The following is a 14,319-nucleotide window of genomic DNA, read 5'->3' as shown; positions in this document are numbered from 1 at the left end:
ATTAAATAAATCATGACATTTTTTGGGACATTGTTCAGCTATAATCCTACTGCACTGCTGCTTCAAAGACGACACCAAGTCAGATACATTAGGAATACTTGCAGTTGTAAACTTTTACTTCACATCAACATCTCCACATCACTGTTAAATTACACAAAAAACAACAGATGAGAATAAAAGAAAGAAAATTTTATCTAAAACAGTCACAGTCACTGTTAAAAATTAAGTTCCTTAAGGGCAGCTCTCTCAAAAAAGTAACAAATAGGCTTTCAGAGTTCAATAATGTAGACACTTTAGTTCTTCTTCTGCAAAGCCTTAATTATTTCAAGCAACTGCAAACCTACACCCATTTTGTACAACATATTTGCTTGACAGACAGGATGATGGTTCTGCACCTTGTTGTGACTGATTTTCTGCCTGAATGACTGATGGATATGTCTGGGTGCAATTTGCTGTACCTGCTTTGCCGATCTGGACAGCTAGTTTGGTCAGCTTCCCCTGGAGCACAGACTTCTCTTTCTTTGGAGCTGACACCTTTTTCCGCTCCTTCTCGTCGGCCTCCCCGCCTTCAGCACTCTTCAGAGGTTGCATTTCCATGGCAGCTGCTCCATCCGGCTTCTTCACTGTAAACAGCGTAAAAAAAAATAATAAAAAGAAATCCATTGTTAGTGACTGAATGAAGAAAAATGACACGATTAGAAAGATTTACACTTAAGTGTGATACTTTCTCTGGAACAGTCAGTACTGACATGAAATTTGTAATTCAAACCATCAAAGAATAGAATAGTCCCAGAAAGGAGTGTGAAATCCACCCAGCGTCTAGAGACTTGTTAAATAGTGAAGGAGGATCATTTAAAAGAACATATTTTACATAATTAATAATATGCACAGAAAGATGTGTTTTACACAGAAATGCCAATTAACCCAAAAAATAATAAGTTAAACAGGAATACACTCAGAAAGAAAAAAAACAAAACAAATATGATCATGGTTTTAATTGTAACATACAGTAACTTGTATTTATTTATGTTTTCTTCTTGCTGTGTACATTTCTGCAAGTCATTATTTTATTTATTTATTTTTATTTAAGGAAAGGATTACTACTAAAACTATTCATGCCCTCAGGACTTGATCAGATTTTCTAACATTACCCCCACACACTTCAGGGTTTCTTAGTCATCCATCTCATTTATGTAAAAGGCCAACATAATGTAGTGCATAACTGAGAAGTGGAAAAATACTTAAACATGATTGTCAACATTACAAATAAATCTCTCAAATGTGTGGAGTGCAATTGAATTCAACCACAACGAGTTTATAGTATTTACATCTACATTTCGGTGCAATTCCAACTTACCTAGCTGTGCAATGGCTAAATGTTTTGCCTTTTCTTCTTTGCAGACTAGTTTGAGCTCAAACTGAATGGAGAGTGCCTATGAATATGAACAGGAGTTTTCAAGTCCTACCACAGGTCTAGACTTAAACTGGGTCATTTTAACACATTATTATGCTCTGATATAAACAATTCCATTGTAGTTCTGGTTGTACATTTAGCTTGGACCTCCACCCCTACTTTTCCAGTTGTAAGTGCATAAACTAATTAGTCACTAACCAATCAAAAGGCACCATGTCATAAGCTCAAACACAATACAATTACAGACACTTATCTTTTTCAAATAACAGAGTAAATAATTTAACTCACATAAACACAAAATGACATTTTGCATTAAGCTCCGAAAATGTATAAATGGCTCCTACACCAGTCCTTTCAGAAGAAAGCCTCCCCACTGCTTTTATACCATAGACATTGTGTGATGGGTGACAGGCAGTTTTACTTGTACTTTTTTACTGTGCAAAGCATATTGCATCAGGCCTAAACTGGTCTTTAGTTTAGAACCTTCTTCCATGTCTTTGCTGACTTGTGGCATCCAGCAAACAGGCTTTCTTCTTACCACTTTCTTCAGGACAGATTGTTGTAGTTTATGGCTGTAATTCTGTCAAGAGATTCTTCTACCTGAGATGTGGATCTTTACAGCTTCTCCATAGGGCTCTTGGCTGCTACTTTAATTAATGCCATCCTTTCCCAGGATGTCTGTTTAGTTGGATAGGAATACCTTATTAGTTTTGCAGCTGTCTTCTATTTTGCCTTTTTAGATAATGGACTAAATGGTGATCTGTGAGATGTCCAAAGCTTTGGATTTTCATAAACTTAACAGGCTTTAAACGTCTCCACACATTCCTTGGTGTTTGTAATGCTGTTTGTTCACCGATATTTTCTAACAACGTTAGAAAATGAGACCTTCTGAAAACCTTCAAAGAACAAATGCACTTCTTTGTGTTGATCTATCACACATGTACGATACTGATACATTATTGTAACTTGACAAAATTCACATGGTCATCATGGTCACTTTGAATTGTCTTTGGCTGAAAGGTGCTATATAAATAAAGTTGCCTTGCCTTGCCTTCTACACTGCTAATATGCAGTTTGTCCTGTGCACAATCACCACCGTATGGTTTGTCTCATCCACAGAACAGGAAGGTCCAGACTGCAACCAACAATTATGTCTGCAGAGAGGATCATCAGGCCTGACCTATCCTCCATCCAGGACATGCACAGGTCTATGGTCAGGAAAAGGGCAGCTGACAGCTCTGCAGACCCCACATATCTCAGGCACAAACTATTTAAACTTTTACCTTCAGGTCAGTGCCACGGAGAACCAGCAATCAAGGAGACAGTTTATGTCCCCAGGCTGACTTTCTGAACACACTAAATACCTTGCAACCACAGTAGTCAGCTTTCCCGTTCTAAGCATATTGTACTATGACAAACTGCCTTTTTAAACTTTCTATATATATATATCAAAATGTCTGTACATACTGCTCTTTTCATATATATATACTGTATACTCTTACTCTGTATGTCGTAACCATATGAATTGAATACCAAAGTCAAATTGCTTGTTTGTGCACACAATCCTGGCCAATAAAGCAGATTTTGATTTGAAAAGGTTCAAGAAAAATTAATACTTTTGGAAACCACTTCAAAATCATACAAAAAAATATGTCTTTGCCTTAGATCTTTGACCACGAGATACACATGTCTGAATATAAAAATGGCTTTTACAAATCAGGTCATTAAATCTACAGAAATGAAATCCTTTTCCACAGCAATATTATCACTGACCTATGTTCAGAATTGCATTTGTTGGTAGAGATGTTTAAAAGATTCTCTTTTCATATTGTATAACGTCATTATAGGAATATCATCACCTGCTTTAATAAATTGAAGCTTTTTAACAAAGGGAATATGCTGGAAACCAATAGCCATGCAAAAAATATCCAGACCATTTTGGCATCAAAAACCATATTCTGAAGCACATGATGATACATGTACAGACCCATTCAACAAATTAGAATAATACCGAAAAGTCAACTTTACTTTAGGAGCTTTATCACCAGGTGAAACCTCATATAGATTAACTACACACAGATGGATGTTTAAAAGCATTTATTAAGTTAGCTTTGATGATTTTCCACTTACAGGTAATAAAAACATTACATTTAAAATTGGAATATTACATCAGACCAAAAAAAACTATTTTTAAAAACAGAAATATGAGCTTAGTGAAACATACGTATGTTTCATACCTGTTTAAAAGTTATTTTCAAAATGGTACAAACGGGCCTCATCTTAAAATCTAAAAATAGAATTGCTATTCTAATTTACTGAATATGACTGAATATGATTTACTGAATATGACTGTACATTACAAGCAGAATATATCGTCTCTGCTGTCAGCTAAGAAGCAATTGATTTTCTATCAACCTTAAGCCATATAAAATATTTAATGGTGTGGCAAGGATGAGGTGCTCTGTGAAAAAGAAATTATGAATGACAAAAAAATATTGCTGATAGTAAAAGAAGGTGGAGACGAAGTAACAGAATTCTGCCGTTACTCTGTTTTCATCTCCATTTCCCTCCGACACACACATCCTCTCCTTCTCTGTTAATGCAATCTATTACCAAGAATCATCACAGCTTAATTCTTCTACCACAATGAGGCATGCATTGATGGTCATAAAAACACTAATTTAATGTGGCACATTTGCCTCAGTCAGTAGTTGTGCATTTTATTTTTCTGCATACATGATTCTCTTTATCTAACTTTGATTAGGCAAATGAGAGATTGCCTAAACCTATAAGAATGTACTATGACACGCTTGTACTTACAGGTTGAACATACTGAAGTTACTAGTACTGCTGGAGTAGTACTTTTTAAAGATGCTGTATAATTGAAACCAGATATGCACAGAGACTATGTAAAAGGATACACCACATTTTCTCCACATTGTATGATGTTAAATCAGACTAAACTTTTCCCCTTTTAGGTAAAAATTCTCAAAATTTTATGGCTACTGGAGAAGACAGATTTTTTTTTGTTTTAGAAAAAACATGTACTATATTGGTTTTAAACCAATTTTTAACTAATGAGGCTTTATGCTTAGGGTAGTGGTTCCTAACCATGGGACTCAAGCCCCCTGCATGTTTTAGGTGTCTCCTATGTCACACACCTGACTTAAGTAACTGGGTGAACTAAGAGGCTCCAGCAGGACTCGCTGGCTAGATCATCATTTGAATCCGGTGTGCTAGAAAAGAGACACAAACGCGTAGGAATGGGGGGGCTGAGGACCAGGGTTGGGAACCAATGTATGCCCATACAGTTTAGCTTTACTTCTATAAAATCACAGGACATGTTTCTTAAAGAAAAAAAGATATTTGTATTTAAGTGCATTTCCAAACTGTCATTTTTTTATGTTACTTTCAGAACAACTGCTTCAACTTCACTGTGCAGCATTTCAGCTTGTGTCAGTACAGGTTAGGACATATTTTCTGGGTATAATAACAGCACTTACTAGCTTCAGCCAGTATCTAGAACAAAGTAAGTCTTTTAAGTCTTTTTTGTACTAGAGTTTATGCACCAAAACAAGTTCATCTCTGAGCCTACAGAACTAGTGTCCTTCCTGCACAGTATGATGGCTAGACATCGTCATTAAGTTTGTTCTTGTATAATACTATTTAATAGATGAAATACCTTTTTTAAATAGATGAAATACCTTCAGGTATATGAAAATTTCACCCAATTATAAACCGGACTGATTTATTATTACTTTTTCATGATATCACACCAGGAAGCGGTGCATTTGAAATGCTGCTTTTTTACCATAATTTCTGGACTTTTGAGCGCACCTGAAAATAATTTTGCCGCATTGCAGTGTTCAAAGTGTGTGAAATAGTGCAGCTTATAGTCCGAGAATTACAGTACATGCACAAGTGTGCTTCTACAAAAGAACCTTACAAAGCCACATCATCATCATGTAGGCCTTCAGAATTGTTTAAAGGCATAATAATTTTAGGCAACAACAACTTTCAATGAAGAAGAAAACAAGTAAAAAAAATCTCATTCTGACATTAAGCAAATACTAATCCTGGCTGACCTAAAACAGGAAAGGTTTAATCTGATTCAGACAGACAGTGAAAAGAAATGTGCTTCTACACAGTGCAAGTAACTAGTTTTAAATCTATATCCAAAGGATTGCACACAAAAAACCCAAAATCAATGTGTGTACATCTGGTTACAGGATTTAAAATAATGAGATTTTCTCTTTCAGGGAAATTATGACGTATTTTTAATTTCATCTTACATTAAAAGGAAAAAAATCTAATCCCATTACAACAAAAATGGAGGATAATTTTCTTTAATGCCAAACCAAACTATGTCAAATTATACATGAACAGATATAAAGCAGTTAAAAGAGTATTTATTGCCAAAATCGATGCCAACTGAAAGTTTTTTTTTATGTTTTCAGGGTAAAATAAAGTAGTTTGAGTGAACTTGACACAGGATTGCAAGGCGACAGGCTGCTATTCTACCAGAAAGAACAAGACAAGCCGACAACAAAATGAGAACGAGGGAACATTAGACCACAGACAACACATCAGTGACAGGTAATGAGGGAGTTAAAAGAAGGGTATTTCGTAACCTAAAGTGATTGTGGGTAATAAACCTTGGTCAAATAATGTTTCTGATCTCATCTCAGAGTCTAAAACTGGGCACAATCAGTGATAGACTCCAATATCTTCAGGTTATATACTGAATTAGAACTGCCTAAATCTATTTCTAAGAAGAACGTATATGAAAATGAATGCAGAAACGCAGAGATTTCCACCTGCTTTGACCCAGGGCTTACACCACACACCATAAACGAGGACAACAGATGAGTGGAAAGAAGTAGAAGGAAGAAGGAGAGGGTTAAACATATGATTTAGTTACCTTTAATCTGGTTGCTCTCCATATTGCCATCTTGCATTTTACCTATGATGAAGACATACAGGACAACAACAACAAAAATAACCAAGACAGACAGGTCAACAAACCATCACCACAGAGATGAAACAGTGAGACAGGATAATGACTTTTAATAACATCTTTGTGACAGTCACATAAAAAAGCTTGTGATACATAAGTGATGCTATTTAACAGTTTGTTACAGTCTCTCAGAAGTAGGTCAGTAAGAAAAAAATATATTTATTCAGTAAGAGCTGTATTATCTATCAATACATTAGAAATGAATTAAGAACAAAAGTTTCTTTGGCTACTCAAAGGGTCAATTTGTCTAATTTGGGGAAAAATACTAGAATATTGTTAGAATACTATTGAATTTATTTTTATCTTGGTAATTCAAATAAAAAAGTGAAACTCATTATGTTAAAACCAGATATTCAGATACACTATAAGAATACATATCAAATTATTTTCTTAACATCACACCAGATTAAATTATTCCTGTTTTTCCTGTCAGTTTTATTATAAATCTTTTTCCAATGAGATAGATTTTTTTAACTCTTTCCAGAGTCAGATGTCTAAATACATTTTCTTAGTATTTTGCTTAAACATTTGCTTGGCATGTGCTTTTTGCAGTAGTTGCTGAAATTCTGACCCATTCCTCTAGAACCAGTGTAACAGAATGATGTTTATAAGCCCCTTTATAATTCATAAACCTTTTCACACTAACTTTCTATGCAACTCTAATACAATTACGTTTTGTCCTTATCCTCCTTTTTAACAATTTATGTGTATGTTTTGGGTCATTGTCCTTTAGGAAGACCTATTTGCAGGCAAGTATTAATTTCTTGACTGATGTCTGAGGAGATGTGCCAATATTTTCATATAATTCTCTTTTCTGAACAACTACACCAACTGATGCTGCCATACACTGTACTTAACAGTCAGAATCATGTTCTTAAGCAAATTATCTCCTTTTTTATTCTTCCACCATGTCACACAATGAGCCAATGTGTTTGAGATGACACCTTCACATACATCTACAGGTGTTCCTCAAATGCTGTGAATTAAGCTATTAGGAAAAACTTTTGAAGCACAACACATCTTCCAGCAAAGAGTGGCTCAATCAGGTGCTTTACGGCTGAAATATATAAACTTACATAAAGCAGAAAAGGCTAGAGTTCACCGATCAGTTATCAGTTTCATTGTGCTGCATGGAGACTAATGTTTCAACACAGTCTGTGTCTTTACCAGAGTCACAAATGAACACAGCAACAGGGCAATTACAAACTACAACTTGTTTACAAATACAGAGAACCGTCATCTGGGGATTGGCAAGTTGTTTAGAGGGAAAGAACTCTTGTAAATTTCTGAATTTGAAAAAAGTTAATTAAAAAAACCCTCTAATTTTGGCTTTCAGCAAATAAAAGTAATTCCAGAATCATAACTGATGTAAAAGCAGAAATCTGATTAAATGTCAGAAAGTTATTAAAAATTTGTAAACATCCATCTTCTTTAGCAACAAGCTAACATAGTATTACCCTAATTTTGGATCACTGCCAAATCAAGTGATGGGTCATAATAGTACATTTGTGTTTTAAAATATCTTTTTTATGCAATATTATAATTCTCTAAGAACCTAAACGTTGGGGTTTAATCAGCTCCAAGTCACATTCATTTAAATTAATAGACAAAATACTAAAATTATATTACTCTGTGTGTAATGGATCTATAGAATAAGTGTTTCACTTTTTTAATTGAATTACTAAAATAATACTATTTTGTGGGATATTCTTTTTTATTGAGATGTACTTGCATATTAAAAGCAGCAAAATGGAATAGTAAAAAACCCCTGAGTTTTAATATAAATAGTTTTAAACATTATAAACCATATGAGTCAAAGTATATATTACATGATGTTTACGACAACCAGCAGAAAGAGCATTGCACTGAAGACGGTGAGGGAATGTACAGCACAAACATAAGTACACCATATACAAATAGCAGACAGCATGCAAAGGAAAGTTCAGAAAACACATGCAAATCACATTCAGTGGTAGGCAAACTGGAGATGTGAACACAAAGAGAGAAAAAGAGCCTGAAGTAAAAGCCTCCCACATGATGAAGTTATGCAACAACAACTGGGGGCATTTCAGAAGCTACGTTTGGGGACACGAGTTTATTATGCCTTTGGAGTCTACTCGATAGAAGGGAATTTAATTACAGTTAAATTAAAAACCAAAGATGCAAAGATATGATAACTAATTTTAGTCTATAATGTTTACATGTTTTTATAGGAAGACAATCAGAGGTCTAACTACATCTATTTTACAATGTCCTTTCAACACAAATGTCGAAGAAGATAATGCAACTAGAACTGAGGGTTAGAATACCATGGCGAGCCCATTATGGTCAAAACTTGCACATTAAGCCAGCTTCCTAGAGTAACAATAAAGCTGAAAATAAAAAAAATGTTGCATTTCATTCCAGGACAGAACACGGTCACCCCTCCCATCTTTACCATAAACATCTTTTAGAACCACTCCAAGAACCCAGAAAGGAGAAACATCAACGCAACACTAAATGACAATATTGCTTCTGCATCTTATCCTGGTGAAAATAGAGGATCAGTGCTACATGACCTCCAAGTTCACCAAACAAAATGAGATGACCCTACCAAAGAACTTTGAAACTGCTTATTGCCTTGTCATACTAATATCTAAATTAATGTATTTATTTGTATTTCAGTCTTATTATGAATTGTCAGCATTGAAGGCCTAAAATGCTTTCATTACTTGTGATGGATGAGGCAATCTTTTACCGGTGTCATACATAGAAACTGAAGGCACACGGGGACAATAACAAGAACACAACACTAATTTCTACAACTAAATCAAGCATGCATGGACAGCATGGACACAAAAAGGTCCCAAATAACTAAGGGCAGAAATCAGCAGAAGGTAGGCATCCATGATAGGAGGCAGTCGGAGAATGAAGAAGGACAGAGGACAAGTCAAAAGTCACAACAGAGAGAGGTCAGAGATCAGACATTGTGTCAACCTACCATTAATTAGGCTGGCAGTGCCAGGGGCATTAATGCCTGCAGCCCCATCCGTGGCTATAGTTGCAATGGGGTGGTTTGGGGGATGGGAGCAGTCTAGCCAGTAACAATGAAATTTCAACGTGAATGAACCAAAACACAAAGATACACACACGCCCCCACAAACACGCCCCACCATGTGCACACACAAGACAGTGAACAGAAATAACATGGTTATAGCAGAATACAGAGATTCAGCATAATATGCAGACTTAGTGATTAGTGTGAAGCATAAACATTTACTTGTAAATGCATTATTTAATCTTTTTATCCAACAGCTATGATCTTGTACAGGAATTATTTTTAGGTATCTAAACAGTAACAACAGTAAACAGACGTGAAGCATGAGATCTAAATATGTCGAAAACTATATCCACTAAGATAAAAATATATATCGCAACATTAACTGTAAAGGTTAACACTGATTTATGTAGTAAATAATATAATTATACTGAATGTGTCCAATTAGGTTTAAATGATTACATAGTCATTTTTATTTAGGTTTTAGATAAAATAAGCTTTTTCAAACCATGTTATTCATGTAATGTCAATAAGCATCACAAATCATAATTTCATTTGTTGCATAGCCAACAAATAACCAGATTAAAAATTAAAATCTTCAATGTAAAGTAAATAAAACAAGGAAAAATAGCATAACCAACGAATTAACAGACAATGCTTTATTTGGCAATAAAGAATGAACTAGAATTTATCCTGGTAAAAAATAAAATAAATAAATAAAAAAGAATAGAGGACATTCAGTAACTCATAAGTAACTGTGCTTTTCTAAACGCATTCTATTACTTATGTCAACACTGCACTGTTGACAGAAAAATGCTGAACTAAAATATTTTTTGGTCTGAGTTTGTTTATAATCAAAAGTAACAATTAATTCAACAATTTTAAGACTACTGGGATCTTTCAATCTAAAACAATATTTCCTAGATGAAAGCTACAAGGCTGTCTAAATTAAAATAAAATGTTGCCAATTAATTTTAATGAAACTTCAAGTGAAACAAAGACACAGAATTTGTTTGTTTTCAGATCCGAGAAAATCTCCAGAGATATTAGGTTTTAAATTTACTGACTCATTTAGTCTGAGAAAGCAAAAAAGCTTCAAAGCAGACAGTCTTAATGACTTGTGCTAAACAAGAATAGAGGCGATAATGTTTAAATCTGCTTCTGCTGCCGGTACATGTTCTGTACACCTGCAAGGCTGTCACACTCATGTCATTGTTCTATAACAAAGCACTGAAATGAGTCTGACAGTCTGTTCAAAGAGGACCGATGTGAGCTAGTTAGTTTGACAATTGCAAAGCTTGTTATATAGCAGCAAAGGATTATGCACTATGAAATATGTTAACTGTTAGCACTTAAAAGGATGCAGTCTTGTGATTATAAAATATCTCTTTTTAAATTGGAGGAGTGGCACTTGGCTCCAGGAAAGGAGTGAATAATCAGTGGGATTTATAGGGAATTACATGTCAGAATAACTAGGTACAACTCCCAGGGGTCAGAGAAAGGTGATACTCTACCTGTGTTCTGATGTCCATCCTCCACTGCCTCTCCTTTGAGGAAAATTTGGAACAATAAGAGAGTAAGGACAATTGATGCACCTGAACCCACAGAACCTGGCTACTGCATCAGTACCACCAATACTCATCTCATACAGCATGAGTACACATTCATCTGACAGTAATGCAGTGTATCACACAAATACCTCTGGTTATACCTTAGTGTTTAAAATGCATCATATACTTAAAAACACTTATATAACACAATGGGCTACACAGACTTTCCATACATAAGGTAATGAAATGACAAAAGCTGGCTTGAAGGATATGCTGCAGAGTAACACTGTTATAAATTAAAAACACAAACAAAGCCTCAGAATTATTAATATTTAGGGATATAATGATTTTACCTTTCTTCTCTTTCTTCTCCTCTTCCTCAACACCAGCCCCAAGAAGGGTAAAGATGATTCCAGTCTGTGAGTTGACACCAACTGCAGTCACCACCATACGTCCTGACCCCTCCATAACATGGGTCCCTGAAAGAAGGACAGCGTGGTAATAAAAACACAACACATACATCTATATTTCAGTGATTATCTACAGTGCTGTGGAAAATATTTGCTCCCTTACAGCCTTCTTCTATTCTTACTTTTGTCTTACTGTAGCGTTTTAAATCATCTCACAATTTTTAAACAAAGATAACCTGAATAAACAGAAAATGAAAGTTTTTTTCTAAAAAAATATATAAATTATTAAACCTAACCTGATTTAAAGCGCTGTAAGTAATTGCATTGTTGATGTTAAATCGTAAACTGTATTTACATTCTATCTCACCAACCACACCCAGGTCTAATTACTTCCAGAGTTGTAGATTTAATAAATCATTTAGATATAACCTACTTCATATAAAGCAGGTGAAAAAATTACATCATGCTTTGATTGAAACATTAAATAAACAACTAGTCTGGAAAGGATTACAAGGACAGTGCTAAAGGGCAAGAAAAGCAATAAAAACACACTCCTATTATTTTGTATGAAATAACTCATGTTTGTTGCTTCTGGTCGTTGTACAAATACAAGTAAACTTGGTGCAACGTGCAGGTTTTTTTTTTGGTTTTTTTTTAAAGGACATCATATACATTAGACAGTGAAATATGGGGTGGTGGAAGTGTGATGGTCTCCGGCTGCTTTATTGCTTCAGGACACAGACAGCTAGTGTTATCATGATTACTCGTCTCTAGCAGAAAATCTTAAAAGAGAATTTCCAGCAATAAAAAAAAGAAAGATAATGAAGGATTTGGAGTGGCCTACTTAAATCTGAATGAGATACTTTTGCTTAACCTTAAACAGGGCATTCACGTTCAAAAACCCTCTGATGTCAGAGTTAAAAATAATTATGCTAAAAAGAGGGGACTGGAAATTCATCCCAGCAGCATAACAACTAATTTCTAGTTATTGCAAATGATTCATGGCAGTTGTTGTGATTAAAGGTGGAACAACCAGGTTTAAGGGGAATTATTTTTCCCACACAGGCCAAAGTTGGTTTGGATAGTTTTTTTTCTGAAAAAAATGGGTTTTGTTCAAAATTCTAATTTGTATAATGATCTAAAACATTTAAGTTTGACAAAACATAAATAAAAACAGGAATATTTAAGGGAGGATACACTTATTCACAGTATGTTCTTAAACTTTGAATCCCTTAAGCGTTAGGATATATTTAAAACTTCAAAATAAAAAATAAAGAAAACACTCAAATCAGTAAAAGTCCTATAGTTTAAATCCAAATCTAACAGTTTTCAGCACTACCAATAATTGAACATTTAAAGGTTTTGAAATATGCCTTTTTGACATCATTACAAAGTGATTGTGTTTTAAAAGCTTCTTGGAAATAATAAAAAAAAACCTTTTAGAGATTTGTTTTTTACAAATACTTAAATCAGTGCTGTTACAGTAAACTAATAAATTATGTGAAGCAGAAAGATATTAAATTCACAGAAAGATATGAATCAGAAAAATGTTAAATGTCCTTATTAAAGAAGCTAATCTACATTAAATATTTCAAAGCAAGAGTGAATAAATGTGCCAGATACAGATATGTGTCGACTGCAAACTACATTAGCTTCTGTGGAGTGGTGGCACCTTTACACACACTGTACCTACACACACAAATCCATTAACCTTCGTGAGACGAAGTTGATGTGGGTGAGTCTGAGGCTAATTAAAGCAGCCAGCAAAAAGGCACACAGCTAATTAACCAAAGAAAAAAAAGTTTAACGTGATACCAGATCAGCCCACATTTTTGTTGTCCGTGATATTCTTGGTTTCATACTATTTATCTAATTTTCTTATTACTTAGAATACTTATGCACCAACGAGAAAGTTACCAATGCCGTTGCACATCTTCTGTACAGTGATAATTAAGGCTAATGAACTGTAAAAAGAAACATACATCCGTAAATTATGGTGAGGGCTGCTTGAAGTATTATAATACTAAGTTAGAGGTAAAGAATAACAAAACAATATTTTGTATGATATTTCTACCATAATCTTCTATGGATTTTTATTTTAGGGTGGATAAAAAAAGAAAAAGAAAAACATTAATTACCTACTAATCCATAAAGAAACTTAATGGATCAGGCCTGACGGTGATTTAAATTAACTTTCACATTAGAAAAAAATTGCATCATTTTAAACCTCAATAAATACTTGAATAATTAGAGAGGGGAAATCATTATTTGATAATCTGATGAATTGTCAGTTCTTTCACATGAAAAGAAATAAAACTGTCCCAAATGTTATAGTAGTTTAATTAAAAAGGAGAGAGGCCGTATATAAACCAGAATATAACTATTTATCAAAATATGAAAAACACAAATTTGATTGCATGTCTTTGAGTGAAATAAGGCTTACAACATAGCCAGAAAATACTGATTGTATCTTTTTCTACTTCTGGCTCTGCACCATCATGAGAAAGAGCAAAGAGCTGTAAAGCGATGTTAGCGGCAAGACAGACAAATCACCACAAGAATGCAATGGTCTATTGGGTTAAGCAAGAAGATTAGTGAGACAGTGACGCCTCTTGGTAGTTTTTAAGACAATAGAAAAATCTAAAATGACCATGATTTGCCACAGTATGGAGCTCCTTGTAAAATTCTGTTATATGGTTTAAAATCGGATTTTAAACCTTAAAATCAACTATACAAGAGGAGCTTGTCAATCATACAAAGACAGGTTAATCTAAACCTCACCAAGTACATCACTGGTAAAACACTGAAGGAGCCACATGTCCAGGTCTGTTTTAAGACTCATTTGCAGTATCTGATTGATTTAAAGTAGTGTTTTCATCAGACCAACATCA

The 14,319-nt window shown here is 34.4% G+C and overlaps 1 protein-coding gene across 1 annotated transcript in view; it reads right to left on the bottom strand.

Annotated features, from left to right (window-relative positions):
• atp2b2 (ATPase plasma membrane Ca2+ transporting 2) overlaps positions 1–14,319 on the bottom strand; it is a 78,316-nt gene that overhangs the window by 31,512 nt on the left and 32,485 nt on the right. The window contains 5 exon segments of the mRNA XM_032550488.1: positions 459–623; positions 6,336–6,377; positions 9,412–9,504; positions 10,983–11,015; positions 11,372–11,497. Coding sequence (XP_032406379.1) covers positions 459–623; positions 6,336–6,377; positions 9,412–9,504; positions 10,983–11,015; positions 11,372–11,497 — 459 coding nt within the window.

Source organism: Xiphophorus hellerii, chromosome 20 (assembly GCF_003331165.1).
Source record: "Xiphophorus hellerii strain 12219 chromosome 20, Xiphophorus_hellerii-4.1, whole genome shotgun sequence".
Lineage (NCBI taxonomy): Eukaryota > Metazoa > Chordata > Actinopteri > Cyprinodontiformes > Poeciliidae > Xiphophorus > Xiphophorus hellerii.
This window is presented reverse-complemented; position numbering and strand designations above follow the sequence as displayed.